The 25,744-nt window shown below is 46.6% G+C and overlaps 4 protein-coding genes and 1 long non-coding RNA gene across 9 annotated transcripts; 4 read left to right on the top strand and 1 right to left on the bottom strand.

Moving 5' to 3' along the window:
• Positions 1-249: 249 nt before the first annotated feature.
• On the top strand, positions 250-6,109 carry LOC101073177 (endophilin-A2-like). Of its 2 annotated transcripts, XM_011616463.2 has the most exons (9): positions 250-488; positions 1,858-1,926; positions 2,008-2,224; positions 2,301-2,434; positions 2,507-2,665; positions 2,983-3,086; positions 3,264-3,397; positions 3,488-3,544; positions 4,036-6,109. In XM_011616463.2, the coding sequence occupies exons 1-9, from the start codon at positions 444-446 to the stop codon at positions 4,221-4,223; spliced, it is 1,107 nt and encodes a 368-aa protein (XP_011614765.2). In that variant the 5' UTR covers positions 250-443; the 3' UTR covers positions 4,224-6,109. The 2 variants fall into 2 exon arrangements, with proteins under 2 accessions (XP_011614765.2, XP_003975668.2); XM_003975619.3 differs by lacking the exon at positions 3,488-3,544 and having other exon boundaries at positions 253-488.
• A 138-nt stretch (positions 6,110-6,247) lies between these two features.
• Positions 6,248-9,879, top strand: stap2a (signal transducing adaptor family member 2a). Of its 2 annotated transcripts, XM_011616464.2 has the most exons (11): positions 6,250-6,520; positions 7,178-7,249; positions 7,317-7,436; positions 7,513-7,569; positions 7,646-7,797; positions 7,883-8,014; positions 8,098-8,167; positions 8,244-8,346; positions 8,429-8,524; positions 8,597-8,725; positions 8,788-9,879. In XM_011616464.2, the coding sequence occupies exons 1-11, from the start codon at positions 6,413-6,415 to the stop codon at positions 8,841-8,843; spliced, it is 1,095 nt and encodes a 364-aa protein (XP_011614766.2). In that variant the 5' UTR covers positions 6,250-6,412; the 3' UTR covers positions 8,844-9,879. The 2 variants fall into 2 exon arrangements, with proteins under 2 accessions (XP_029686371.1, XP_011614766.2); XM_029830511.1 differs by lacking the exon at positions 7,178-7,249 and having other exon boundaries at positions 6,248-6,520.
• Positions 9,880-10,515: 636 nt separating this feature from the next.
• LOC101076911 (semaphorin-4E-like) lies at positions 10,516-23,757 on the top strand. 2 transcript variants are annotated; one of them, XM_029831286.1, is made up of 15 exons: positions 10,516-10,908; positions 11,778-12,371; positions 12,483-12,628; positions 12,841-12,903; positions 12,981-13,079; positions 13,162-13,261; positions 13,337-13,447; positions 13,512-13,663; positions 13,761-13,939; positions 14,044-14,200; positions 14,362-14,584; positions 14,662-14,777; positions 14,937-15,094; positions 15,163-15,241; positions 23,724-23,757. In XM_029831286.1, the coding sequence occupies exons 2-15, from the start codon at positions 12,269-12,271 to the stop codon at positions 23,730-23,732; spliced, it is 1,695 nt and encodes a 564-aa protein (XP_029687146.1). In that variant the 5' UTR covers positions 10,516-10,908; positions 11,778-12,268; the 3' UTR covers positions 23,733-23,757. The 2 variants fall into 2 exon arrangements, with proteins under 2 accessions (XP_029687146.1, XP_003975685.2); XM_003975636.3 differs by lacking the exon at positions 23,724-23,757 and adding an exon at positions 15,398-16,262 and having other exon boundaries at positions 10,518-10,908; positions 15,163-15,215.
• On the bottom strand, positions 16,320-20,424 carry LOC115248008 (uncharacterized). The gene is made up of 3 exons (XR_003887041.1): positions 20,308-20,424; positions 17,092-17,150; positions 16,320-16,995 (listed from the first exon to the last, which is right to left on the bottom strand). It is a non-coding gene; the product is annotated as an uncharacterized lncRNA (long non-coding RNA).
• LOC101077137 (semaphorin-4E-like) lies at positions 20,227-25,606 on the top strand. 2 transcript variants are annotated; one of them, XM_029831287.1, is made up of 14 exons: positions 20,227-20,425; positions 20,537-20,682; positions 20,894-20,956; positions 21,033-21,131; positions 21,214-21,313; positions 21,389-21,499; positions 21,564-21,715; positions 21,821-21,999; positions 22,120-22,276; positions 22,438-22,660; positions 22,732-22,847; positions 23,419-23,576; positions 23,645-23,697; positions 24,137-25,606. In XM_029831287.1, exons 1-14 carry the CDS (start codon positions 20,323-20,325, stop codon positions 24,583-24,585), a joined length of 2,109 nt encoding a protein of 702 aa, XP_029687147.1. In that variant the 5' UTR covers positions 20,227-20,322; the 3' UTR covers positions 24,586-25,606. The 2 variants fall into 2 exon arrangements, with proteins under 2 accessions (XP_029687147.1, XP_029687149.1); XM_029831289.1 differs by lacking the exon at positions 21,033-21,131 and having other exon boundaries at positions 24,137-25,605.
• Positions 25,607-25,744: the final 138 nt, after the last annotated feature.

The raw sequence follows: 25,744 nt of genomic DNA, 5'->3' as shown, positions 1-25,744 counted from the left end.
ATTCATCTCCCCTCTGACTCCCCACACCATATTTTACATGTGCTGTTTATTCTATTCTAATAATCAAGCAAACTCTCCATCTCTTGAGTCAGAAACTAACATTCACAGCCTTTTTTAAATAGATCTGCAAAAAACGGCTCCCGAATGAAACAAACTTCGAAATGTGCAACTGAATCCGGCCCAAACATCATTTGCCCAGGGATAACAGTCTAAAGCGGGGGGGGGGTAATGGATGCATTTGTCTGGTAAAGTCTGCAGCGTGCTGACCCACTTAGCGGAGCCTCCCACTAGCAGCAGCCAGGAAAGTGTGGTTGCAGAGCGACTTTCACGTCGACGGTGCAAAGTTCCAAGACGTCCAGTCACCGTCTCGGCGCTGTAAACCTGCACAGTCGCGGTTCGCGTTTCCAAACCAGCACGTTTCCCTTCGTGGCTGCCCAGGCGAGATGTCTGTCGCGGGGTTTAAGAAGCAGTTTTACAAAGCGAGCCAGGTAAGCGCACAACTTTGGAACTTTAGCCGGTGTTTTCGCTAGCTACTCCAGTGGCCAGTGTGGACTAGCGTCGAGCTACCGAGTTAACCATAAATAAAAACACTGGCAAAACAGTTGGAATGGCACGTTTTTACAAGTTCTGATTACTTGGTTCTGTTAAAATGTTTGTTTTTGGGGGTTTTTTTTACCATTCAAAATAGTTTAACTCTTCTGACTTGGGTCTGGTGTTACCTGTGTTTAAAACAATATCGCTAATGCTAATAACGTTAGCATGTAAACATAGTTACCTTTTACGGTGACGTCGTTAAATAATTAAGTGACTTCATGTACTGACCCTTTAGGTCGATTAAGTGTCACCGATAACAACTTTACTGTGAATTAACCACCTTGCATGTGTTTAAAACCTTTTTCTTGACACAAAAGTTGGCGTTCAACCGTGTTTAGGCACTGAACGGGTTAAACTTTCCGGTTTGACGAGATTTTTGTGCCCTCATTCTTCGCGTTCTGTCAAAGTTGGTGCTCGTTTGTGGTGTTAAAATTAAGTGGACCATCCAGTATGTGCATTTAGTGTCAGCACGTTTGTTCTGGTGTGTCCTGGCCGGCACATTCGTGGACAAAGTCTCCAAAGAGTGAGAAAACCACACGTCACACAGGTGAATCACAACAGTGCTGTCACCTGCATGCAAAAGCATCTGCAGCCCCTCATCTCACGCTCACAGAAGGCTGTTAAACAACTCCAGATCAGGAAATCTGGGAGCTAAAAGGAGCCGAGATCAGTCCGATTTCCAACACGTTTGCAGCAGCCTGCAGGAATATTACAGGGTTCCTCAGAATCTCACCCAGGCTGTCAAGTCAAACGGCAGAAACACGAGCCGCCAGCTCCAGAAGCCGAGTTCAACCTCAAATCTTTGCATTGGGATAACATATGTCAAGTCGCTGCCCCTTGCACTGCTGGGTGTGTCGTAGAGATCTGCTTATTTGAGTTAGGTGTTAAGGTTTGTCCATCAAGCCAAAGAATTATCGCCAGGGTGTGTTTAAAACTGGTGTTTAGAAAGGCTGAGCAAACACACACACACACACAAAAAAGGTTTCCAGGCAAGATCAAGATCAAAACTAATGTGGTTGGAATGTTTACAGAAGGTGAGGGGAACTCCACAAGTGGAACTAATGAGATTCCATAACGGGACATGAAGTGAGAGAAGCTTAATGGTAGAGTTTTAATGGCAATTAGAGCCGTAGAAATGGGTGGGAGGTACATGCATTTATGTTTGCTCAACTAGTGACAACTGCAGGTTGTGTGCTTAAGTGGATGCTATAGGACGAGGGAGAATTCCAGACTTACCACATTCCCATCATTCCCATCCTACAGATGGTCAGTGAGAAGGTTGGAGGAGCAGAGGGGACCAAACTGGATGAAGACTTCAAGGATCTTGAGAGGGTAACATGCAAGTTCACATCTGAAGAAAACATTCTTTTGGGTCACCAAATAAAAGCTGGTTGCTATCGTTCGTGTGTCCAGAAAGCTGACGTGACCAGCAGAGCTGTGGTGGAAATCATCAGTAAAACATCGGAATACCTCCAGCCCAACCCAGCAACCAGAGCCAAGCTGACCATGCTCAGCACGGTGTCCAAAATCCGGGGGCAGGTGAATAGTCCGGGCTACCCCCAGCCCGAGGGCCTCCTGGGGGAGTGTATGACCAAGTATGGACAAGACATGGGCACGAACACCAGCTTTGGTGAGAACGCTGGCGGGTGGCTGCTGTTGATCACTGAAATGGGAGCGTGCACAAATGTCCAGTTTCTTTATTCCAGGTGGGGCTCTTATGGACTTTGGGGAGTCCATGATGAGGTTAGCCGAGGTCAAAGATTCTCTGGACATTGATGTGAAGCAGAACTTCATTGACCCACTGCAGACGATTGCTGATAAGGATATCAAAGACATTCAGGTAACCCAAACACAGCAAGATCGAAAAATAAGGTACAGAAATGCCATAAGGACCTGAAATGGTTCCTTCCAGCATCATCTGAAGAAGCTGGGGAGCCGGCGCCTGGACTATGACTACAAGAAGAAGCGTCAGGGTAAAATCCAGGATGAGGAGATCCGCCAGTCGCTGGAGAAGTTCCACGAGTCCAAAGACCTGGCTGAGAGCTCCATGCACAACCTGCTGGAGACGGACGTGAGTTCCCCTTCTTTAATGGTGAATAACGCCCTGAGAGGCCTGGAGGTGGGAGCTGCTGCTCAGCTTCACAGCTGCTGATCCCCGTCCTCGAGGACAAAGCGTGTCAGCTGACAGGTTGTCCCCGTCCACCGCGAGCTCGTCCAACCAGTTTGTTTGGTGTTGTCCTGTAAGGCCTACTAATGATCCCAGCTCGTTACCTGATAACAACAGTATATGTGTGTATGGATGTGATGACACTGCTGTTTTCCAGACTTATGCGTGCGTGTGTGTGTGTGTGTGTGTGTGTGTGTGTGTGTGTGCACGCGTGCGTGTAGGTGGAGCAGGTGAGTCACCTGTCGTCTTTAGTGGAGTCTCTGCTGCAGTACCACAGAGAGGCCTCTCAGATCCTGGAGGTGCTCTCTGGGAACCTGGCTCAAAGGTCAGTTACCTGGAATGAGAGATGGCTCGGCGGTTTCGTTCTCCCTGTTTTATTGCCCCCACCTGGCTAAATGTACACGTTTTGTGTTACTAGATTTGTTTTCCTTTTTAATGGCATTTCCTTGTTCAACCTGCTGATTGATTGGCTCATGAACACACATGTTCCTGTGATGTGCAGGGTGGATGAAGCTCAGTCCCGACCAAAGCGAGAATACACCCCCAAACCCAAGCCGTCCTTCGACTATGGACAAGAGGAAAACTCAAACGGAGGATACACACCTACTGCATCGAGCCCTCCCTATCACTCTGCAGGTAACGTGTGCGTGCGTGCAGCGCCTCCTGCCAGTTTTCTCTGCGTGGACGTGGCGCTCATGGACGTTTTCCCCCTGTGACATTGAGCAGCCGCAGCACAATATCCAGCTCTATCCTCCCAGAGAGCCTCCGTCAAGAGCCGACCCCGTGAGTGAGACGCGCCAAGACGCTGTCAGGTCTCGCCGCTTTGGACACACAGACGTCCACTGTCGGTGTGCTGGAGTAACACTGGTGGAGAGTGTGTGTTCTGACGGTGGAGAGAACCTTGGGCCCCGCAGGGCGTGGCCGCCTCTGGCCCAGGCTGCAGATATATATACACTCAAAGTATCCAGATGATCTCAAGTACAGTAATTGAGCTGAGTTGTGTATATCTGACAGTCTGTAACATTCACTTTGGAGAATCTACTGAAGCTCAAGAGTCATTGCAGCATAAACAAGTGTTGAATTTAAAGGGAAAAGCAGGGATTTCATCTTGGCCTTCAGGGGAATCTTTCTTTAGACTAACTTCATAACCTTCCACACCTACATTAACTCCCACTATCATTTTCCATCTGACACTGGGGTAGAATTGCTCCGGCTTCTAATCTTGTTGAGGTGGTTTCCTGGACTCACGCCTCCATCCTCTCCTCTGTCTGCAGCCCAGCCGTGCTGCCGAGCTCTGTATGACTTTGAGTCGCAGAACGACGGAGAGCTGAGCTTCCGCGAGGGCGACGTCATCAACCTGCTCAGCCAAATCGACGAGAACTGGCTGGAGGGATCCATCGGCGGTCGATCGGGATACTTCCCTGTCAACTACGTCGAGGTGACGGTGCCTCTGCCGCACTGAAAGCAGCCAGTGACCAGAGGGAAGGAGCAGCAAGTGGGTAATCGGAGGATACGGTCACAGTGATTCGACATCTAAACGTGGGGACTTCATTTCTGTTTGGGCCAACTGCTATTTACATGGATCAGGATTGACTTTTTTCTTTAAAGGGGAAAGATGAAGGGAATCAAACTAGCATTTACTGTGTCCTAAAGTCTTAACATTCCTTCTCAAGGCACCCGTGCACTTTGTCACATGCACTACCATCACCAGGTCTAACGGAGAAACACTTTTACGCCACACTTCTACATTTTTTTTTCAAACCCAATCAGAGAGATTATTGTGTGATTGTTCATGGTACCACACGGACGGCGGTGCCTTCGGGCGTCGGTACTGTTGTTGACTGACAACATGGAGGGCTGCTTGCTGGTCTTCCTCAGTCCTTCCGTCGGCGCCTCAGCCGGTCGTTTGCTGCCACCTGCTGGATCTTTCTGGAATTGTTGAAACGTTTTCACGCTGTCTGGAGTCATTTAGATCTTTGCATGGATCTAGGCATGCATGGACTATGTTAATTATATCTTTCTCGTCTGGTGTGGCTCAAGACAGCTTTTCCAAACGTACAAGAAGGTTGTAAGTGTTGCACCGGATGCAGCAACGCTATGTAAAAAAAAAAAAAAAAAATCATTGTCTGCATGATTCACTACGTATCTTGTGCCGCATCACCATAATCTCAAACGTCCTTTATTCTCGGTGTCTATTGTCGCTGCTGGCAGTGTCACTCAGAGGTTTCTGGCCTGTTTGTCCCTGAACGTTGGGTCTTTGATTTGTTTTTCTCCCCTCCGCGTCGGGGGCCCAGCTTGGCTTCGTTCCTCTTAAGTTACAATTCAGAGCATGGAAATTGAAGTGATGCGTGATCGGGTGTGCTTGTACCTGCTTCGGTTTCGGGGGCCGGGTCTGTGCCCCAGGCCTGACAGAGAATTCTATTTCTAAACGGTTGTGTACAGAGTTTGGTAATAATGAGGGGGCCAGACAATAGCTGGTTTCAGTTTCAGATGAGCCTCTTACACTCTATGAGCCGAGTAGATGTACTGTTCTCTAAAAATGTCCCCCTCCCATCCACCCTGCTCATCCCTCCCATCTCACTTTAAACTGGAAGTGGAACAGACAGGCCTTTTCAGCGGGGAAGGGGACCCAGCAGTGGATTACAGCCTCCCTCCCCCGCTGCTCTTTATTCACCACCTGCCTCTGTACCCGAACCCGCTTCTTCTTCTTTTTTTTTCATCATCATCATCTGCCCTCATTCCAATCCCATGATGCCTCTGAAACTCCCAGTCCACCTCTGTAATAATCCCCCAGTTCTTATAGGGCACGGCCAGCGTTCTGGTTAGCAGGTTATTAAGGTTGGATGCAGTCAGGCTGTGCTGAGTAATGACGGCGGGTTCAGGTGTGGGTTTATACGCCTCATTACTCTGACTCGGGCGTGTGACGCAGCTCCGGGCTCAGATTGAGCTATTATTCAGTTTGTGTATAGTGAAAGGCCAATAATGGCGAGGAACAAAAGGGCCGGGATCAATATTAGCCTGCTGCTGAGATATTACGGCGTCATCTTTAACACTATATTCTTGTCTCAACTTTACCATATTAATAAAGTATTACTACATTAAGATTTATTATAGTAGACCATTTGTTAATGGATTTCACTCAAATACTCATTCTCATGCTTCTTTTTAAACTGCAGCTTCTACGTCTTCTGTGGGTAGACTGAATGTGGGATTATCCAGGATTATCATAGTGGATTACCTCTATACAAAGTGTAATTTTCTGTGTATCATAATGTATATTTTTGTAAAGGGGAGTGAATTCTTTTGGCTTGTTTATGAATAAATATGAAGTCATTTGGCTGCTCTGCATCGATTGTGCTCTCTTCAAGTGTTTGATTTTACACAAAGACATATTTGACTGTCTTTGTATGAAAGTATAGAGGGATTGGGATATCCCCCTGCAGCTCTTGAACGTCATTTATGGATAGAATAAAGAGCCATTCAGACAAAACTGTGCACTGGCCGCCTGCTCGATCCCTGGTCACAGCAGGCTGAACAGCAGCCAGCTGCTGGATTATTGCCACGCCACTATCTCATCGGGGAAGGCGTGTCACTCCGCCGAATCACTGAGCGCCCCTTTGTCCTCGGTCGGTGCCCAGGCAGCGACACTCGATGGCGGCTGCACCCGTCAGGCAGCGCTCGGGGGCGGCGGGAGCCCGCTCGCAGCTCCCGCCCTGCTACTACGAAGGCTACCTGGAGAAGCGTGGACCCCGAGAAAAGGTGGGTCCTCCCGGTGCGTCTGCCATGTTTGTCTCGGCTGCATGTTGTTGCGGGCGGCGGTCAGGGTGCAGGACACCGGCTGATCTCTCATTCCCGGAGCTGTCAACTTCCTCATTGTGCGAGGGGCGAGGCGCTGCCGGACATCTGCCCGTTTTATCGCCCCGCTTTTGGGACGAATCTGACGGGGAAGCGAGCAGCCGTGCGTGCGCAAACCAGATAGCAACCGGGGGAAGCGCTGCTGTCAAAACATTGGCATTTAAATCACGTTGCAGCGGGAGGGGATTTACGCCAATTTTTTTTTCCCAGCCAAAGAAATCATGTGCTTATTTTTTTGTTCTGACAGTCTGATATCACTGTGTAGTCACGTGGGCGCTGAAACCAGATAAGAAAACAGCCTTTAAAAATTCTGCGTGCGTAAAAAAGGGGAGACCCTCCCCCCCCAAGACCCTCACACACACACACACTTAGGCTGGTTTCAATGCAAAGTGTGGAGCTGTAATGTGAGCGTGGCTCAGGTGCGGGTGTCCCACTGGTCCGTGGCAGCTCAGATTGACAGCAGCTGTGTCCCACTCCTTTATCCACCCCCTGGGACAGGAAATGGGATGGGAACTATCCCTGATACACCTCATATTGCATGTCTGTCTGCACTCCCAACAGGCATTCCGGAGACTCTGGACCTGTCTATGTGGGAATTCCTTATACTTCTTCAATAATGCCAAGGATACTAATGTAAGTGTGACAGGGGAGTGTATTTTGCTTGTTGTGCGCTGCAACCCTGCAACGTTGTGTGTTACAGTACACCGAGAAGATGGACCTCGCTGGTTTCGTGTCTCTTAAGGACGACTGCAGCCGGGACAGGAACCTGGAGGCAGCCAGGTTCATCCTGCGCATGAAGGACGGAGAGACCAAACTGACGGTACCGTCCCACCAGCACACGTGTGTGTCAGAACTCACACGTTTTAGGATGTCTTACAGCCTCTGTCTGCTTCCAGGCACCAAACCTGGAGTCCCGGGAGCTGTGGAAAGGCTTCCTCTACTCTGTCGTGGATGTAAATGCTCACTTTCTACCCACTTTATTCGCCTCTCTTTCTTCGAGTGAATGATTTTTACGCCTCTCTGCTCCAGCTGAACGTCCCGTCCTGCCTCACGTTGCTGCCCGGCCAGCTGCAGATGCTGAAGGAGGTGGTGGACAAAGAGAGATCCAGGAGGAGGACGCGCACGCCCACGCGTGCTCCTCCCTCACCCCTCTCTGTGCCTTTAGTGGGGGAGATCCCACCGTGAGTCCACCTCTTTACACACACTTTTATAAAGTCCTGCGTTCAGAATCAGGAGACAGTGAGACACGATGCGTCTGGCGTGCAGGTGCTTTCGCCCCGTGTCCAGAACAGAAGCCGAAGTCCTATTGGAGAGACACCCAGACTGTGGGAACATGCTGCTCCGTCCAGGCAGGGACGGCTGCTCGCTGGCGGTCACCACCAGACAGGACCTCAACGGGTAACCTGACCATCGCCACAGCTGCAGGTGTGACGGTCACAGAGCGCGCTAGCTAACGTAGCTGCTTCCCATCCTGCCCTCAGGTCCGTGTTCAGACATTACCGGGTGACCCAGAGGGACCAGGGCGGCTACGTCATTGATGTGGAAAACCCTGTAAGTGCGTCATTAGAAGGGGTTCTTTAAGGTCACTTATCAGGTGGCTTGAGACAAGTTTTATCTCCTCGCCTAGATTCCCTGTGCCGACCTGCACGAGGTCATCGATGCTCTGGTGGAGAAGACGGCGGGAACGCTGCAGCCGTTCCTCCTGGAGGAACCTTACGAAGAGAACATCAGTACTAATCCTCTCTACCGTTGTTATCGCTGCGTTTTTTTCCGATTCCCCTCATGTGATGACGCCCTCCTCTGTGTTGTCAGCGTACGTTTCAGCTAACGATGAGAACGGAGAGCGGATCCTGCACACCGCCCCCTCCAGCCCCCTGCCCAAGGCACCCACCCTGCCACCAAAACAAGGTCAAGGTCCCGCACAGCTCACGCAGACATGGATACTCACCTTTACTGAAGGTTGTTTTCATTCTTTTGCAGACCGTTGGCCTAGCAGCCCCCTGTCCAGGTCTCCCGCCCCTGACCGGCGTATCCTGACCTCACCCGTCCCGGCCTCTCCCACCAACCCTCTTAGAAGACTGATCCACTCCCCCTCCCCTCTCACACAGAGTTAGTAGGCATGTATATCCCAGCGTGTCAACACGATCTGACTGTCTTCTGTGCATCCACAGCGCTCAACGAGGAGCTCAAAATGAAGCTGGAGAAGAGAAGAGCCAGTCAGGAGTGACGTCTTCAGGGGGTGGGGGGGGGGGGTCGCCTCCCCTCTCAGCGCTCCGTCTTCAGTAACAGACCCCGTCTCACCGAAATGATCTACCCATCCTGTGCCTTCTACGTCAACACAAATGGTCGCCAGATAGAGTTCCCTGGAATTCATTCGTATCAACCATGTGACAGTTAGACGGTGGATAAGGGTTCTACAGTGCTACCCGACCGGGACGGTTCTGGACTCATGCTTCGTCTATCCATAATGCACATGATTCAGAATGGAGTCCAGATCAACAGTGGCAGCTAAGTTTGGATGGACGAGTGCTGAAGGAACCAACAGCTGATCGCCCTGTTTTCCGGTCTGAAATCTGACACACACCCGCACACACACACACACACACACACGCCACCGAGCTGCTGATGTTTGTCCCGCAACACTGGAGAAGAAACAGACTGTGTTTTCCTACAATCATCCCCACAGAGCTGGACTGAAAACACAACCCGCGCCTGTTGCGGGACCTTAAATGTGCCCTTCACTGACTTAACTTTAACTGCTGGTGCTTATTTTAAAGTGTTTGCTACTGTGTACATGTTGGTGCTAAGACTGACCAGCCTGGGAGTTCCAGGTCATTTCTGTTCCTCGTTATCTCTGCTGTATGTGTCAGCGCCCTCTAGTGGAGTGGCTGTCAACTAACAGGATTTTGAACAGCACAGTCTTTGGGCGTCTGAGAGTCCTGTTCCACATTAAGGATACGCTGAGTTCTTTTCTGTTTTGGCTCTGTCACAGTGTTACCCCCACGTCGTACCTCTTCATCAGTAATAAATAAGTATTACTTTGACCACAGCTCTCAATAAATACATTGTTTTTTTTAACCTGACCATCTCCTGCAGCTGTAACATGTTTACAATAGTGGCAAACTGTGATCAATTGTCTGTATGATGAAAAAAGTCCTTGTATGTTTGTATTTGCTGTGTTGTGTTTACTTGATTGCAATCAAAGACGCGTGTTTGTTTGATATTTTTGAGGCATTAAAATCTTTTGCATGAATGTGATTTGTGAACTGTCCCTGCGAGTGCGTCAATCATACATGTATATATTTTCTAAAATGGTTCATATTTGGCCGGTCGATTCAAATAAATTCTGTTAATTATTAAAAGATATAAAAGGACAGAACATTACTAAGTGCAATAGTATTGCAGATTCAACCAAAAAATATTTATTTTAAAGTACAGTTGAAAACAAAGTCATTAAAAAAAAGAATAGTCTTTTCACTGTTAAAACTGTTAACTCTGTTTCTGGCTCATCTGCCAAATTACCAACTTTAATGCGATAAAAGGGACATCAGTTTGTTTGTTATTACAAAGTTTATGAACTCCTGCATTATCTAATAATCATTTAACATAACATAAATAAAAAGGTGTCATCATTAAACCATGTTGACCAAAAATTCAAACATGCTTTTGCCCCCAGACTTCAATCCTGGGGGCAAAATATTTTAAACATTATTTATCACCTGTAAAACTGATTCACCCATGAACACATTTCTGATATGGCATGTCAGGAGCCTTCTCTGCTGACAGCCTCCACCTCTCTTGCGTGAACATGTTGCGGCGTCTCGTTGCGTCACGTCTCCATCATGTCGCAACAGCGGAACCCCCCAGATCCGGTAATGGCGCCTCCCGGTGGCGGTTTAGGGACGGTGCACCAGAAGGAGCTCCAGCCTGCCTGAACACAGCGACCGCGGGGCGTGAGCTCCAGGAACGGCTCTGAGAGGGATAAAAGAAGACTGGAGAGGACCGCACTTTAATAAACGCGCATTTCTGTTTTATCAGAGTTGGACGGTGTTCTTTCCAGATCGGGCTTGATTCTTTTTTTTAAAGCTTGCGCTCAAAAGTTTTTGCCTTTTAGCGTTTTTATGCGTTTCAATGAGGTTTTGCGGTTCAACCAGTGTTTTGGAGAATACGTTTTGGTACAAGATTTCGTTTTCTTCGGTGTTTTGCGTTTTGGAAATTAAGTTATAAACAGGTGTTTTGGAGGGACAAGCTTTGGCGGAAGTCCTCGGCGTCTTGGGCGTGTCGGACAGCAGGTAAGTGATTTGAATTGACGGTCAAAGGTGGAAATCCTGCGTTTGCCATGGTAAAGTGGCCTGAAAGAGCCGTCATTAATGACTCCTAACTGCAGAGTAACATTTAAAAGCATCCATTTACATTGAAATGTCTGAAGACTGCATTATTGAGATGAGATTGTGCTTCAAATTTAATTTAGGTGCATTTTCTGGTGGGGTAATTAATGCTTTTTGGTAAGAGTGTTTGTGTGTGTGGGGGGTGGGGGATTACGGAGTGACGGCTGTGGCCTATGTGGAATATGTCAAACATGTTATCAGAGCTGCATTCTCCAACATGCTGCAGCTCATCTGGGGCATTCGGAACACCTCTTGTGCTGTAGAAGCACCCACAGTGCAACACACACCGGCTTTGGAGCAACACTATTGGGTAAACTACAACAGACAGCTGCAAGGCAAGTGATTGCAAGACTCATCCACTGCCGGGAGTCACCGTGTTGCAAAATTTTGCAGGTTGACGTGATCCAGCCAAACTACCATGTTGTCAACATGGCTGCCACAAAGTTGTGCCTCCCACAGCTGTGCGAGCATTTGTCTCAGTTGTGTGTTGGTGGTGAGGGAAAGTTGCTGAAGGTGACATCTCGGCACCCTGCGGAACGGCTTTCATGGCCCTGCATTAACATCACTATAGCACTGACAGAATTACAGCCATGCTGACTCCAGCTCACTCTGGCCCTGTTTCCATTGCAATGCTTCTCGTCCTACTAAAGAACACGCTCACTTCCCCCATTTCTGTTTTTGAACTATTTTGGTACTTTTACATATGTGTATGACTGTTGTCTTTCCCTTCTCATGAAATGATTTTAATAGTGTTTAATCTTCGTCTCTTTCAGGCGTCCATGGCTTTGTTTCTTCACGCCGTAACATCCGTCTCATCGTGGATGGCCTGCTGAGAGCAGCCAGGAAAGAGATCAACGGCATTTAATCAACACAGACCTCTTTACATCAGAGATGCCGCTCACTGTCTTTGCCCCTGTATTAGTAGTTATTAAGGAAATAATAAGTCGGAAACCCCTCTTGGCTTAGACGTGTGAGAATGCCCGAGACGTTAAGGTCCAATGGCACCACCTACTGGTGAGAAGGAACTCCAGTTGAAAACGGGCTTTGATTATAACAACCTATTAAATTACGTAACCTTTTATAACTACTTACCACCATTATTGGATATTACAGTACTGGTGTTGTATACTGGTTCACTTGCAATAAGTTCAACAACTTCCATTAAAGGAGACAACTCTCTCTCCAAGTGCCTTGATTTTCTACTCTAAGTCATAATCTATAATCTGCTGCCCCGTTCACTGAAGCTCACCCGTGAATAGACAAAATGCATCCACTGCTCTCTTTCTTCTGGCTGCTGCCTCTGGCCTGGACACTGAAGGACGACTCCTCACTTGAATACACCCCCCGCAGATCTATAGCATTTCACAGTGAGTCTTGCAGCCGGTTTCATGAAACACTCTCAGAGTGTGTTGACACACGTGGATTTAGTCAGAGCAGCTGGTTGGAGAGGTTTCATTCCTCATGTTTTTGACCTCCAGAGGACAATGCTAACCTGTTCCACGAGGGGGGAGTGGCTAACTACACCACCATGCTTTTGAGAGAAGACCTGGACGTGCTGCTGGTGGGGGCCCGGGAGGCAATATATGCTCTTGACCTCAAAGACATCTCCAAGAGTCGTGCTTCAGTAAGTATACCACAGATCCAGGCAGTTCCACCTCGAAGCAGAACAAAATAGTTGATTTTATTCTGCGTTTAACAACAAAATAATCATCTTCTTTGAAAACTATTACATCAACTCATACCTTATATGATATGATGTTTTCAGTGACATGAGCAGGTGGATGACAACATGCTTCATTAATCAAGACCTATAAAATATCTTTCTGTGCTTGATAGGTAAAGTGGGAAGTGACTCAGCAGCAAATATCTGAGTGTCGGAACAAAGGAAAACATCCCGAGGTTGGTCTGTTAGCTTCAGAAAGCAAGCTGCATTTCAAGCAGATGTGATTGATTTACAAGATCATTTATTTTTGCAGATGGATTGCAAGAATTTCATCAAAATTCTGCACAAGAGGGACGACAACAAGATGTACGTGTGTGGAACCAACGCGTTTGATCCTGAGTGTGATTACATGGTGAGACATTCAGGGTCACACAGCTCGCTCATGTCTGCTTCTGTCCCATTTTCTGCATTCATTGATTTAAATACCTCTGCAGTCCTACGCAGATGGTCAACTGACTCTTGAGAGGAAGGTGGAGGACGGTAAAGGGAAGTGTCCGTTTGATCCCTTTCAGAGACACACGTCACTCATGTTAGGTGAGCACCAGGTATTCAACAGATAAGACATTGAGCAGGGCTGAATAATGCAGCATATTCTCTCACATCTTGTAGAAAACAATCTATACTCGGCCACCTCCATGAACTTCCTCGGCTCTGAACCGGTCCTGATGCGCAGCTCCCCTGTCACCATACGCACGGAGTTCAAGAGCTCATGGCTCAACGGTGAATTGCCACACGCTCAAACTGTTTGGAAACAAGTTCAACCATTAATGTTTCCTTCTTTTAGAGCCCACCTTCGTGTCCATGACTCAGATTCCAGAGAGCCAGATGAGTGCAGTGGGAGATGACGATAAGGTCTATCTGTTCTTCAGTGAGGTAGCCGTGGAATGTGACTGCCACAACAAACTGTTGGTGTCCCGCGTGGCTCGGGTCTGCAAGGTGAATGGGTTTATCCAGCAGGCAAAGATCCAGCAGCAGCTTCAGTATTTCTGCATTTGATTGTGCATTCACATTTTTACGGTGTTGATGTCCACAGGGGGACATCGGAGGTGAGAGGACGTTGCAGAAAAAATGGACATCCTTCCTGAAGGCCAGAATGGACTGTCCAGTGCTTGAGTCCCAGCTGCCGTACGTCATACAGGATGTCTACCACTGGTGTGGCTCCCACCGGGGCTGGAGGGACTGCTTGTTCTACGCCGTTTTCAGGCCACAATCGTGCGTTTTGAATTCATGCTCTTTGTATTTCTGAGGTGTCTTTTTAATGGGCTTTGGCACTGCAGTGTGCTCACATTCTGTGTGTGTGTGTGTGTGTGTGTCAGGGAGACGTCGGACCTGTCTGCAGTTTGTGCGTATCGCGTGTCCGACGTCAGCAACGTGTTTGCTGAGGGGAAGTACAAAACTCCAGTCACCGTAGAAACCTCCTTTGTGAAGTGGGTTATGTACAGTGGAGATGTGCCCGTCCCCCGGCCTGGAGCTGTGAGTCTGAGCTCTGTTTAATGAAAGTGTGGGGTTGTTGATGAAGACAAAGCTGAAAAGGCAACTTTTTCATGTCTGACAAGTGGCTCAGCGGGTTGGCGGCTCTCTTTCTGGCCTGACTTGGTTCTCTTTTTCTGTTTCCTTCCCTTTTCTCCCATCAGTGTATAGACAACGAGGCTCGGAATAATGGTATAAATGACACTTTGCACCTCCCAGACCCAACCCTTCAATTTATTAAACTGAGGCCCCTGATGGATCAAACTATCCAGCCAGTTGGAGGGAAGCCTCTGCTGGTGCACAAGGGAGCTGCGTTCACACGTATAGTGGTCAACCAGGTGCAAGCTGCTGATGGAGAAAAGTACCACGTGATGTTTATGGGAACAGGTGGGTGTCGGGGCTGGTTCCACCGGTCAGGTGCAAGTGTCCAGATGAATCAAGTCGTTGTGTTTGTGCTTGACAAGAGGAGGGAACGCTGGTGAAGGGGGTGAACTACGGCGGAGAGATGTTCCTCATTGAGGAGGTGCAGGTTTTCCAGCCCCGAGTATCCATAAAGATCCTGAAGTTTTCAAATGTCACGGTAATCTAAAACTGGTTGAAAAAAACGCCAGAAAAAATTGCATTCTTACATTCTGTACTATTATCATTCAGGTAGGAAAATCTGTCTATCATTTTGAGTTGACATTCTGGTAAAGAACATACATTATGTTTGCTAAATATCTGTATTTTTACTGTACAGGGTCAGCTCTATGCAGGCTCAGACTCCGGGGTGACTCAGGTACCTCTGGCCACCTGCGGGAGGTCTACGTCCTGCATGGACTGTGTGCTATCCAGAGACCCTTACTGTGGCTGGGACAAGGTTGATGGGAAATGTAGTCTCCTATCCAGTTCAACCAGGTTGGCAGCCGTCTCAGGAGGGACCCTGACTTGGTTCATCTTAACTGACATTTGGCTATTTTCTTTAGAGAACTAATCCAAAGTGTGAAAGAAGGAGATGCCAAGCTCTGCCCACCAGCTGGTGAGTTTGTGCCTGTGTATTTGCAGGTTTCCATGGTTTTTCTGCTCTTGGGCTTGAACTAAGAACCTTCTGCTTCTCAGCCCAGTCCCCTACAGATCGAGCTACCAAGAACAAACATAATTTAAATTTCTGACTAATGAGAGCAGCAGATTATGAATAAAATGGATGACTGTTGTTTTCAGATCCACTCATCCCCCTGAAGCGAACCATCTGGCCTGGAGGAAACCTGAAGCTCTACTGCCATTCACCCTCCCAACTGGCAAAAACCGTCTGGGAGAAGGACGGCAACAGATTGTCCCCCAACACCCACTTTCAGAGTCTCGAGGATGGACTCCTCATCTTCAACGGCTCTAATTCAGACGCTGGTCGGTATCGCTGTCTTTCTGTGGAGAAGTCAAAGGCTGGCCAGTTCAGCACCACCATGGCAGAGTACCAGGTGGGCCTATTCGGTTCTGGTGATGGGATTTCCACCAAGGCTCAGATTAACGGCCCATCGATGGCGGGACTGAAAGCGGTGGTTGGTCTCCTCGTCGTGTGTCTTCTCGGCCTTTTGACCTGGAACTGTTACAAAGGACACATACCACTACCGTGGAACTGCAGGAGGACCAAAGAGCAGACGGAGGAACAGGCAGGTCCTCGCTCCACTGTGGATGTAAAGCTCTCCCCTGCAGAAGACAATCTCCTGATGTCAAGGCGAAACAACACACCAATTTGAACAAATGCACCAGAGAGAGCGACCTTCAGAGGGAGAATCTCCCATCGCTGCAGTTTATTGATGAGAACTCAGAAGTTAAACTTGTAAATGCAAATACAGAGTTCCCCATTTGGTGGGATCTACTTTTGAACTTCTAAAAATATGAAGGGCATTTGACCTTCTGTTTCACTTTGTTTTGCATGTAAAATGCTTGTTTCATACGTTTGACCATTGCAAGAACTGTTTGAATTATTTCACAAAATATAAATTTAAATTGAGCCACTTCCAACAGCTTTCTTTTATATAATCCCGCTCTAGTAATGGTAATGTTTTAGGATTAAATATGCCCAACAGATCTTGTTCTTCTCTGTCAGAAACATTATTTTATATTCACAGAAGGCAGAAAAATCCAACAAAAAAACCTTTAATGTGTGTCTTTTAAAAGCTTTTTTTTACAGCTTTTGTTGCATCATTTGTTAAAAAGGACGTAGGACACTGCCAGGACACATGACAACCAAGATGATTAACTTCTGGAACACCAGCTGGACCACTGGCAGCGAGGTTTCCTTAGACGGTATTTGTCTGCCCACAGGAACATTTTCCCCATGACGGGGATCTCTACGCTGACCTGGGCCTCGGTGTTGTCCATGCCCTCTCTGGCGCGGCGTACAGAGGCGTCTTCGGCGCTCTTGTTGGCATGTTTTGTCCTGTAAAGACAATTTTCTGAAGTCTCCTCATCCAGAATCTGTTAGTCATACCTGTGACCAGTAGCTGCCCTTTTATGGTGGGATCATGGGCAAGTCCAATGGCAGCGATGAGCAGCGATGGGATGTAACCACCGGAATCATAGTCCTCCTGGTTCTGTTGGATTAGGTCCTCCTCTGTCAACACTGCCTCTGCAGTCTCATCTTTGTCCTCGTCATCTTTCTTTGCATTTCTTCACCCTGGTCCTTGTTTGCAGGTGTGGATGTTGACGCTTGTGACTGTTGTTCATCTCTGGTTGGCCAGCTTCTCTGGTCTGTGGAGGATGAAGATGGACCAACATCTTCTCTTATTGTTGACCTTCTTTGCTCATCCCTGATAAACCTGTAAAAAAATTAATGTTTTAGTCCTCAGGATGATTCTTTCTTAACAAGTACAGACTGAGCAATTTTGCTATGAAGATGTGTGTGAATAACATACTCCTCTTCCTCACTCCCTGTTCCTGATCTAGCTTGAAGAGCTTCTCTGTCACACTTAGTCTAGGAAAGAAACATTGTAATATTTGTAATTTCATCTTTAATTCATATTGACTTATATAATGTCTGTTAAAATCAAAATTGACTAGGTACTTTACAGAAACCCATTACTTGACCCCAACAAGCAATGGTAGCAAGAAAACACTCCCCTTTAACAGGTAGATGGTAGAAATCCCCTTTCAACTACCGTCCACACAATTAAATGAGATCAATCATTTGAACCTTGCCTTGCTTTGGCCATATAGACCCTTGTGATATGCATCAACTAGAGATACAAACTGGACACATCATCAGAGATGTTTCCTGGAGTGTTTTTGGCTGTTCGAACATCACACACTCTTGTCCAGTCGACCCAACTAGAGGGTGATCAAGCCCCAGCTTTTTTCCATGTAGATCCCCTCGCTTGATCAATAGCCACCTTGAAGCAACGTCTGCTGCTTCATTGGCCTCCTTAATGGCCCTTTGCCATCTGGTTCCAGTGATACCTAACATGTTGTGGTCCCTACAGAGGGACAAGCCTGCGAGCCCGCTGCATCCCATCTCAATGGGTTGCCATCTAGCTCTCTACATGTTTTACTGGAATTCAGCATATTTAATCCTTTTCCTCTTGTTGGGCTCCTCAATGTAGCCCTCCCAGGGGACCCATAGCTATAGGTGAATAATCTGCTTGGAGGTTGCTGAGCTGAGGACCAGATCCAGCCTGAGAGTTGTGCCGCATTCTTACTGACCTGCTGAACTGCTACTCCTCCACTGATACTCACAGTTCTTCCTGGACAGGTGCTCTCCTGACCTTCCCCCTTGCTTTGTTTTTACAAGGTTTAATGCTACTACCTAGGCCCACTCTGCCCTCAATCACTGCCCCCAACAGTGCTTTATGCCACAGCCGGAATTCTGCTCTCGACTTCCAACCTGTCTGGATTTGAATCTCAGCCTCCGAGACCCTGTGGTCAGAGGACTCTCGGTATTGCAGCACCTCACTTTTGCAGCTTACCATGAAGGAATCTAGGGAGGATGGCATGTTGGTAATTTTAGGCCTTGAACTGACCAGGGAGGCCTGATTTGTCCACTGTGGCTAACCAGCCCTCAAGAACTTGGTAGAGTTAGAGTGGATGGCTGTCGCGTCTCTCAGGCTGTAGTTAAAAACCTTCCCCAGGCTCTTCATTGGTTTCTTTGTGATGAATGGTGTCCTGGTATCGCCATGTTTGAAGTGGAACTTCACTTGTAAGAGACCTTTCCTTTCCTCAGTACAAGAGATCTAGATTTTGATGGCTTGACGATCATTTGGGCCCATGTGGCCAGCACCTCCAGGCCCTTCAGTATCCACCTACTCCCTGACCTGCTGCAACAAACTCCCCCAGTAACCAATGTCAAGATAAGACCCTCCACCCTGAACCTTCTATTCAATGTTTAGGTGCAACGGGCTTGAAACTGGCCATATGTCTATCCTTTGAAGACCGTCTGTACGTCTGTGCTCATGGCTGTATGTATTCCCTCAGGGTGATCACCTCAAAATCATTAACAAAAGTGATCAGTGAATGGAAAAACTGTACCTGGTACTTTTCCAAAGGCTTCCAGGTTCTTAAGTTTGCTAAACTCATCAATGTGTGACTGTTGTAATTTTGCTACAAAGTTAACATTTTTCTGTTGTTCCAACTATATGTACATTTATAAGGACAACACAGGTTTTGATTTCAAAAAAGAAAAAAGTTATGTTGACTTCACACGAAGGAAACATGACCAACTTTAATGTCCTTCAAAAGGTCTTCCACATCTGTGACAAGCACTTATTTTATGATTAACTCCAAGCAATGCAACATTTGGTTCATAAGAAATGGAACAACTTGTGCCTTTTGCAATTCTCGGCGGTTCTCCTGAATTAGTTTTTTGTTCTTTAAGCTCTTTTACTACTAGCTGGCCAATGCCTTTTTTATCCCTTGCCTATGAAATAAAAGTCAAAATGTCCTCAGTGGAAAATGTGCAATATTCATTACAACAGAGATGTTTGCATTTTTATATTATAAAATGTGAAGCACTGACAATGTCAAACCACCTTCCTACACTTTAATGTGCCTAGTAATTTTATTTTCTTGCTTGACAGCTTCATCCCTTTCACTGTCACGGGTAGGAACTTGAGCCTATCCCAACTGCCTTGGGGCAAAGCCAGTGCACAGTCTCATTCCACCCAGCCCCACCCAGCTTATTGCAGTGCTTATGTCCAAAGGGGTTGTCTATGCTGGTGTATGTCATGTATTCTTCATTCCATCCCTTATTTTTCTCTCGTTTTTCTCTTTCCTTCTTTGCCAGTCTTCTGGCCCTCTTCTCTTCTGGTGTCCCCAAAGTTGTTCCTCCCACAGTGATGCCAGCATTTGTCTCGGTCATGTGTTGTGGTGAGGGAGAGTTTCTGAAGGTGTCATCCCGGCACCCTGTGGAATGGCTTTCATGGCCCTGCATTAACATCACTATAGCACTGACAGAATTACAGCCGTGCTGACTCCAGCTCACTCTGGCCCTTTTCCCAAAGTAATGCTTTGCTTCCTAGTAAAGAACACCCTCACTTCCACACATCCTTTTTGATTTATTTTGGTGTTTTGCCAAATCTGTATATGACTGTCGTCTTTCCCTTTTGGAGAATTGTTTTAATATTCTTTAATCTTTGTGTGTTTCAGGTGTCAACAATTGCCATTGACCAGTATTATATATAGACATATACTGTTCTTGGTCCTTACACAAAGTAAGACAGTACAAAAGTGGATATTCGGAATTACTGGGGGGCGTATTCTCAATAGGCTTGGAATGCTTGTATACAATGAAGGGGTCTAAAACACAGGAACCCCTCTTGACTTAGACATGTGAGAAAGCCTTAGAGGTTAGGGTAAAATGACACCACCTACTGGTGCAAAGAGAGTTGCAGTTGAAAAACATGACAAAAGAAACTAAATTACTTTCATCCTTGATCAAAGGGGCTTCAATCATTGAACATCCCAGTATTACTACTGACCTCTGCTAATATGTTAAATTACTGGCGAAGTATGCTACGTGATGTGTAGTTGTCATTAAGTTCAACAACTTCCATTAAAGGAGACAACTCTCTCTCCAAGTGCCTTGATTTTCTACTCTAAGTCATAATCTATAATCTGCTGCCCCGTTCACTGAAGCTCACCCGTGAATAGACAAAATGCATCCGCTGCTCTCTTTCTTCTGGCTGCTGCCTCTGGCCTGGACACTGAAGGACGACTCCTCACTTGAATACACCCCCCGCAGATCTGTAGCATTTCACAGTGAGTCTTCCAGCCGGTTTCATGAAACACTCTCAGAGTGTGTTGACACACGTGGATTTAGTCAGAGCAGCTGGTTGGAGAGGTTTCATTATTCATGTTTTTGACCTCCAGAGGACAATGCTAACCTGTTCCACCAGGGGGGAGTGGCTAACTACACCACCATGCTTTTGAGAGAAGACCTGGACGTGCTGCTGGTGGGGGCCCGGGAGGCAATATATGCTCTTGACCTTAAAGACATCTCCAAGAATCGTGCTTCAGTAAGTATACCACAGATCCTGGTATTTCCACCTCGAAGCAGAACAAAATAGTTGATTTTATTCTGCTTTTAACAACAAAATAATCATCTTCTTTGAAAACTATTACATCAACTCATACCTTATATGATATGATGTTTTCAGTGACATGAGCAGGTGGATGACAAAATGCTTCATTAATCAAGACCTATAAAAATCTTTCTTTGCTTGATAGGTAAAGTGGGAAGTGACTCAGCAGCAAATATCTGAGTGTCAGAACAAAGGAAAACATCCCGAGGTTGGTCTGTTAGCTTCAGAAAGCAAGCTGCATTTCAGGCACATGTGTGGGATTTTAGGATTATTGATTTTTACAGATGGATTGCAAGAATTTTATCAGAATTTTGCACAAGAGGGACGACAACAAGATGTACGTGTGTGGAACCAACGCATTTAAACCCAAGTGTGATTACATGGTCAGACAGTCAGGGTCACACAGCTCGCTCATGTCTGCTTCTGTCCCATTTTCTGCATTCATTGATTTAAATACCTCTGCAGTCCTACGCAGATGGTCAACTGACTCTTGAGAGGAAGGTGGAGGACGGTAAAGGGAAGTGTCCGTTTGATCCCTTTCAGAGACACACGTCACTCATGTTAGGTGAGCACCAGGTATTCAACAGATAAGACATTGAGCAGGGCTGAATAATGTAGCATAATCTCTCACATCTTGTAGAAAACAATCTATACTCGGCCACCTCCATGAATTTCCTCGGTACAGAAGCAGTCCTGATGCGCAGCTCCCCTGTCACCATACGCACGGAGTTCAAGAGCTCATGGCTCAACGGTGAATTGCCACACGCTCAAACTGTTTGGAAACAAGTTCAATCATTAATGTTTCCTTCTTTTAGAGCCCACCTTCGTGTCCATGACTCAGATTCCAGAGAGCCAGATGAGTGCAGTGGGAGATGACGATAAGGTCTATCTGTTCTTCAGTGAGGTAGCCGTGGAGTGCGACTGCCACAACAAACTGTTGGTGTCCCGCGTGGCTCGGGTCTGCAAGGTGAACGGTTTATCCAGCAGGCACGCTGGACAAAGATCCAGCAGCAGCTTCAGTATTTCTGCATTTGATTGTGCATCCACATTTTTACGGTGTTGATGTCCACAGGGGGACATCGGAGGTGAGAGGACGTTGCAGAAAAAATGGACATCCTTCCTGAAGGCCAGAATGGACTGTCCAGTGCTTGAGTCCCAGCGGCCATACGTCATACAGGATGTCTACCACTGGTGTGGCTCCCACCGGGGCTGGAGGGACTGCTTGTTCTACGCCGTTTTCAGGCCACAATCGTGCGTTTTGAATTCATGCTCTTTGTATTTTTGAGGTGTCTTTTTAATGGGCTTTGGCACTGCAGTGTGCTCACATTCTGTGTGTGTGTGTGTGTGTGTGTGTGTGTGTGTGTGTGTCAGGGAGACGTCGGACCTGTCTGCGGTTTGTGCGTATCGCGTGTCCGACGTCAGCAACGTGTTTGCTGAGGGGAAGTACAAAACTCCAGTCACCGTAGAAACCTCCTTTGTGAAGTGGGTTATGTACAGTGGAGATGTGCCCATCCCCCGGCCTGGAGCTGTGAGTCTGAGCTCTGTTTAATGAAAGTGTGGGGTTGTTGATGAAGACAAAGCTGAAAAGGCAACTTTTTCATGTCTGACAAGTGGCTCAGCGGGTTGGCGGCTCTCTTTCTGGCCTGACTTGGTTCTCTTTTTCTGTTTCCTTCCCTTTTCTCCCATCAGTGTATAGACAACGAGGCTCGGAATAATGGTATAAATGACACTTTGCACCTCCCAGACCCAACCCTTCAGTTTATTAAACTGAGGCCCCTGATGGATCAAACTATCCAGCCAGTTGGAGGGAAGCCTCTGCTGGTGCACAAGGGAGCTGCGTTCACACGTATAGTGGTCAACCAGGTGCAAGCTGCTGATGGAGAAAAGTACCACGTGATGTTTATGGGAACAGGTGGGTGTCGGAGCTGGTTCCACCGGTCAAGTGTCCAGATGAATCAAGTCGTTGTGTTTGTGCTTGACAAGAGGAGGGAACGCTGGTGAAGGGGGTGAACTACGACGGAGAGATGTTCCTCATTGAGGAGGTGCAGGTTTTCCAGCCCCGAGTATCCATAAAGATCCTGAAGTTTTCAAATGTCACGGTAATCTAAAACTAGTTGAATTTAATGTGGGTTTATTAGTTTAGGAGTAAGATGCTTAGACAGTTGAAAGCACAAGGTGCTTCTGGAATCCAGGATGTTCGGAAACATTTATAAGGTCTTCCATGGCCCATTATCAATATTTTTTTAAAGTTTCATTAAAATCTTTTTATGAGACAGACATACAAGCTAAGAAGCGCTGGTTGTCAAACAGCCTCTTTGGGAGAAGTAAATATTAAGTTGAATGCAAAATTTAGTTTGTTTCAATGTCGCTTTATTTATATAACTATTCCAATCCAAAAACTATAGCACGGGCCTTAGGAAGCATTTGTTCATTACTGATCCATGATATATGGCCGATGAAGATAACGGTACATCAAACCTTGAGAGTAAAATCCTTGTGGCTCCAATTAAAATAATAGCCATTTCTCTTCCTGATATGCCAGAAAAAATTGCATTCTTACATTCTGTACTATTATCATTCAGGTAGGAAAATCTGTCTATCATTTTGAGTTGACATTCTGGTAAAGAACATACATTATGTTTGCTAAATATCTGTATTTTTACTATACAGGGTCAGCTCTATGCAGGCTCAGACTCCGGGGTGACTCAGGTACCTCTGGCCACCTGCGGGAGGTCTACGTCCTGCATGGACTGTGTGCTATCCAGAGACCCTTACTGTGGCTGGGACATGGTTGATGGGAAATGTAGTCTCCTATCCAGTTCAACCAGGTTGGCAGCCGTCTCAGGAGGGACCCTGACTTGGTTCATCTTAACTGACATTTGGCTATTTTCTTTAGAGAACTAATCCAAAGTGTGAAAGAAGGAGATGCCAAGCTCTGCCCACCAGCTGGTGAGTTTGTGCCTGTGTATTTGCAGTATGTCTAATGGAGAATGCACAAGCAAATCACAAAAAATACACACATAAATACACTAATACCTGTTGTGATGGGACAAAAAACATTTTCTTGACCCCTATGACCCTTTTGGGGTCAGGGGGAGAATGTTGGAGCCTATTCCAGCTGCATATGTGTGAAGGCAGTCACCAGTTAATCGCATGTGAGAATTTGGGGGTTTGGCACCTTGCTATAGGGCACCTCGGCGGTGCTCAAAAGATCTTGGAAGCTCCCAGAACACTTTCCATGGTTTTTCTGCTCTTGGGCTTGAACTAAGAACCTTCTGCTTCTCAGCCCAGTCCCCTACAGACTGAGCTACCAAGAACAAACATCATTTAAATTTCTGACTAATGAGAGCAGCAGATCATGAATAAAATGGATGACTGTTGTTTTCAGATCCACTCATCCCCCTGAAGCGAACCATCTGGCCTGGAGGAAACCTGAAGCTCTACTGCCATTCACCCTCCCAATTGGCTGAAACCGTCTGGGTGAAGGACGGCCACACACTGACCCCCAACGGCCACTTTCAAATCCACGAATATGGACTCCTCATCTTCACTGGGTCCAAGTCAGACGCTGGTCCGTATCGCTGCCTTTCTGTGGAGAAGTCAAAGGCTGGCCAGTTCAGCACCACCATGGCGGAGTACCATGTGGGCCTATTAGGTTCTGGTGATTGGATTCAGGTCAACAACACAGCTGTAGCTGGGCTTCAAGCTGCAGTTGGTGTCCTCATAGTCGGTCTTCTCGGCCTTTTGACCTGGAACTGTTACAAAAGACACATACCACTACCGTGGAACTGCAGGACAGCCAGTAGTATTACCATCTGGAATTATAATTATCACTAAAACAGTGTTTGTTACCCCCATTTTTAAAAACTCATTGTTATGCTGCTCCTCGGTTGTCCGACGATCTCATCAGCCATTTCGGACTGGTCGACATTTCAGATTTTTTACAATTTGCACGATCGGTGGTCACGCATAGAAGCATAGACCCATATAAACCAAAGAGACATAAATGAAGCAAAATAGAAATGTCTCATTGTCTTTATGGCATTTGTTTCATGTCACTGTGATGGAAATTGTATTTTTTAAAAATCTTGTATACATTGGATTCATAAAAGTAATTTAATTCCATTGATTTAATCCAGTAATCCCCATTGCTTGTTTGGTGTCCATAATCTGTGCAACCGGACTTTCTGACTACTGAGCAGTTTGCAGTAGTCGTATCATAGTTGAAGGAAAGTCACCTCACCTTTATTAGGTAGAGATTTCACCTTGTTTGTCAAACCAGTTTTTGAATTTTGCAACATTAAGTTCTTCACCTACACAAGCTTTGTGGCGGAATCGGTGCCGTTCCAAAAGTATTCAGCCACACCAGCTCACTGTGGTTGCTGTTTGTAAAGCTTTTACTTCCAGAGCAGTAGGATATAAGTGAAATGCAGTGCACGTGCAGATCGCATAGTTCAGCTCACCAACCAAGTGCTCTCGTATGTGCGGACTTTCTGGGCCACGTCTGGGCGACGCCACGAATGCAAAATTTAGTTTGTTTCAATGTCGCTTTATTTATATAACTATTCCAGTCCAAAAACTATAGCACGGGCCTTAGGAAGCATTTGTTCATTACTGATCCCACCCACGAGCCTGGATGTGTTGCGGATTTCTAAAGGACATTGAGGGGAATCAGACTGAAGGTTGTCAACTTTTAATGTTTCAGCCAACCGAAAATACGTTGTGCATATTATTTATTGCTTTTCAAAAATAAAATTTGGGACAGTGATTTCAGCGTATTAGTACATTTTTGAAATATTTTGAGCATGTTTCAACAATACTGCAATAATGACAGCTGGGATCATCTTGGCCACAATAACCGTTATGTGAAATATGATCATTACATCCCGAATTCGAACAAATGCACCGGAGAGGCCAAGAACGACCTTCAGAGGGAGAATCTCCCATTTCTGCAGTTTGTTGATTAGTGCAAGAGCTGTTTGAAATATTTCACAGA

Source organism: Takifugu rubripes, chromosome 22 (genome assembly GCF_901000725.2).
Source record: "Takifugu rubripes chromosome 22, fTakRub1.2, whole genome shotgun sequence".
In the NCBI taxonomy this organism is placed as follows: Eukaryota; Metazoa; Chordata; class Actinopteri; order Tetraodontiformes; family Tetraodontidae; genus Takifugu; species Takifugu rubripes.
The sequence above is the reverse complement of the archived record's forward strand: the minus strand, read 5'-3'. Positions and strand labels throughout refer to the sequence as shown.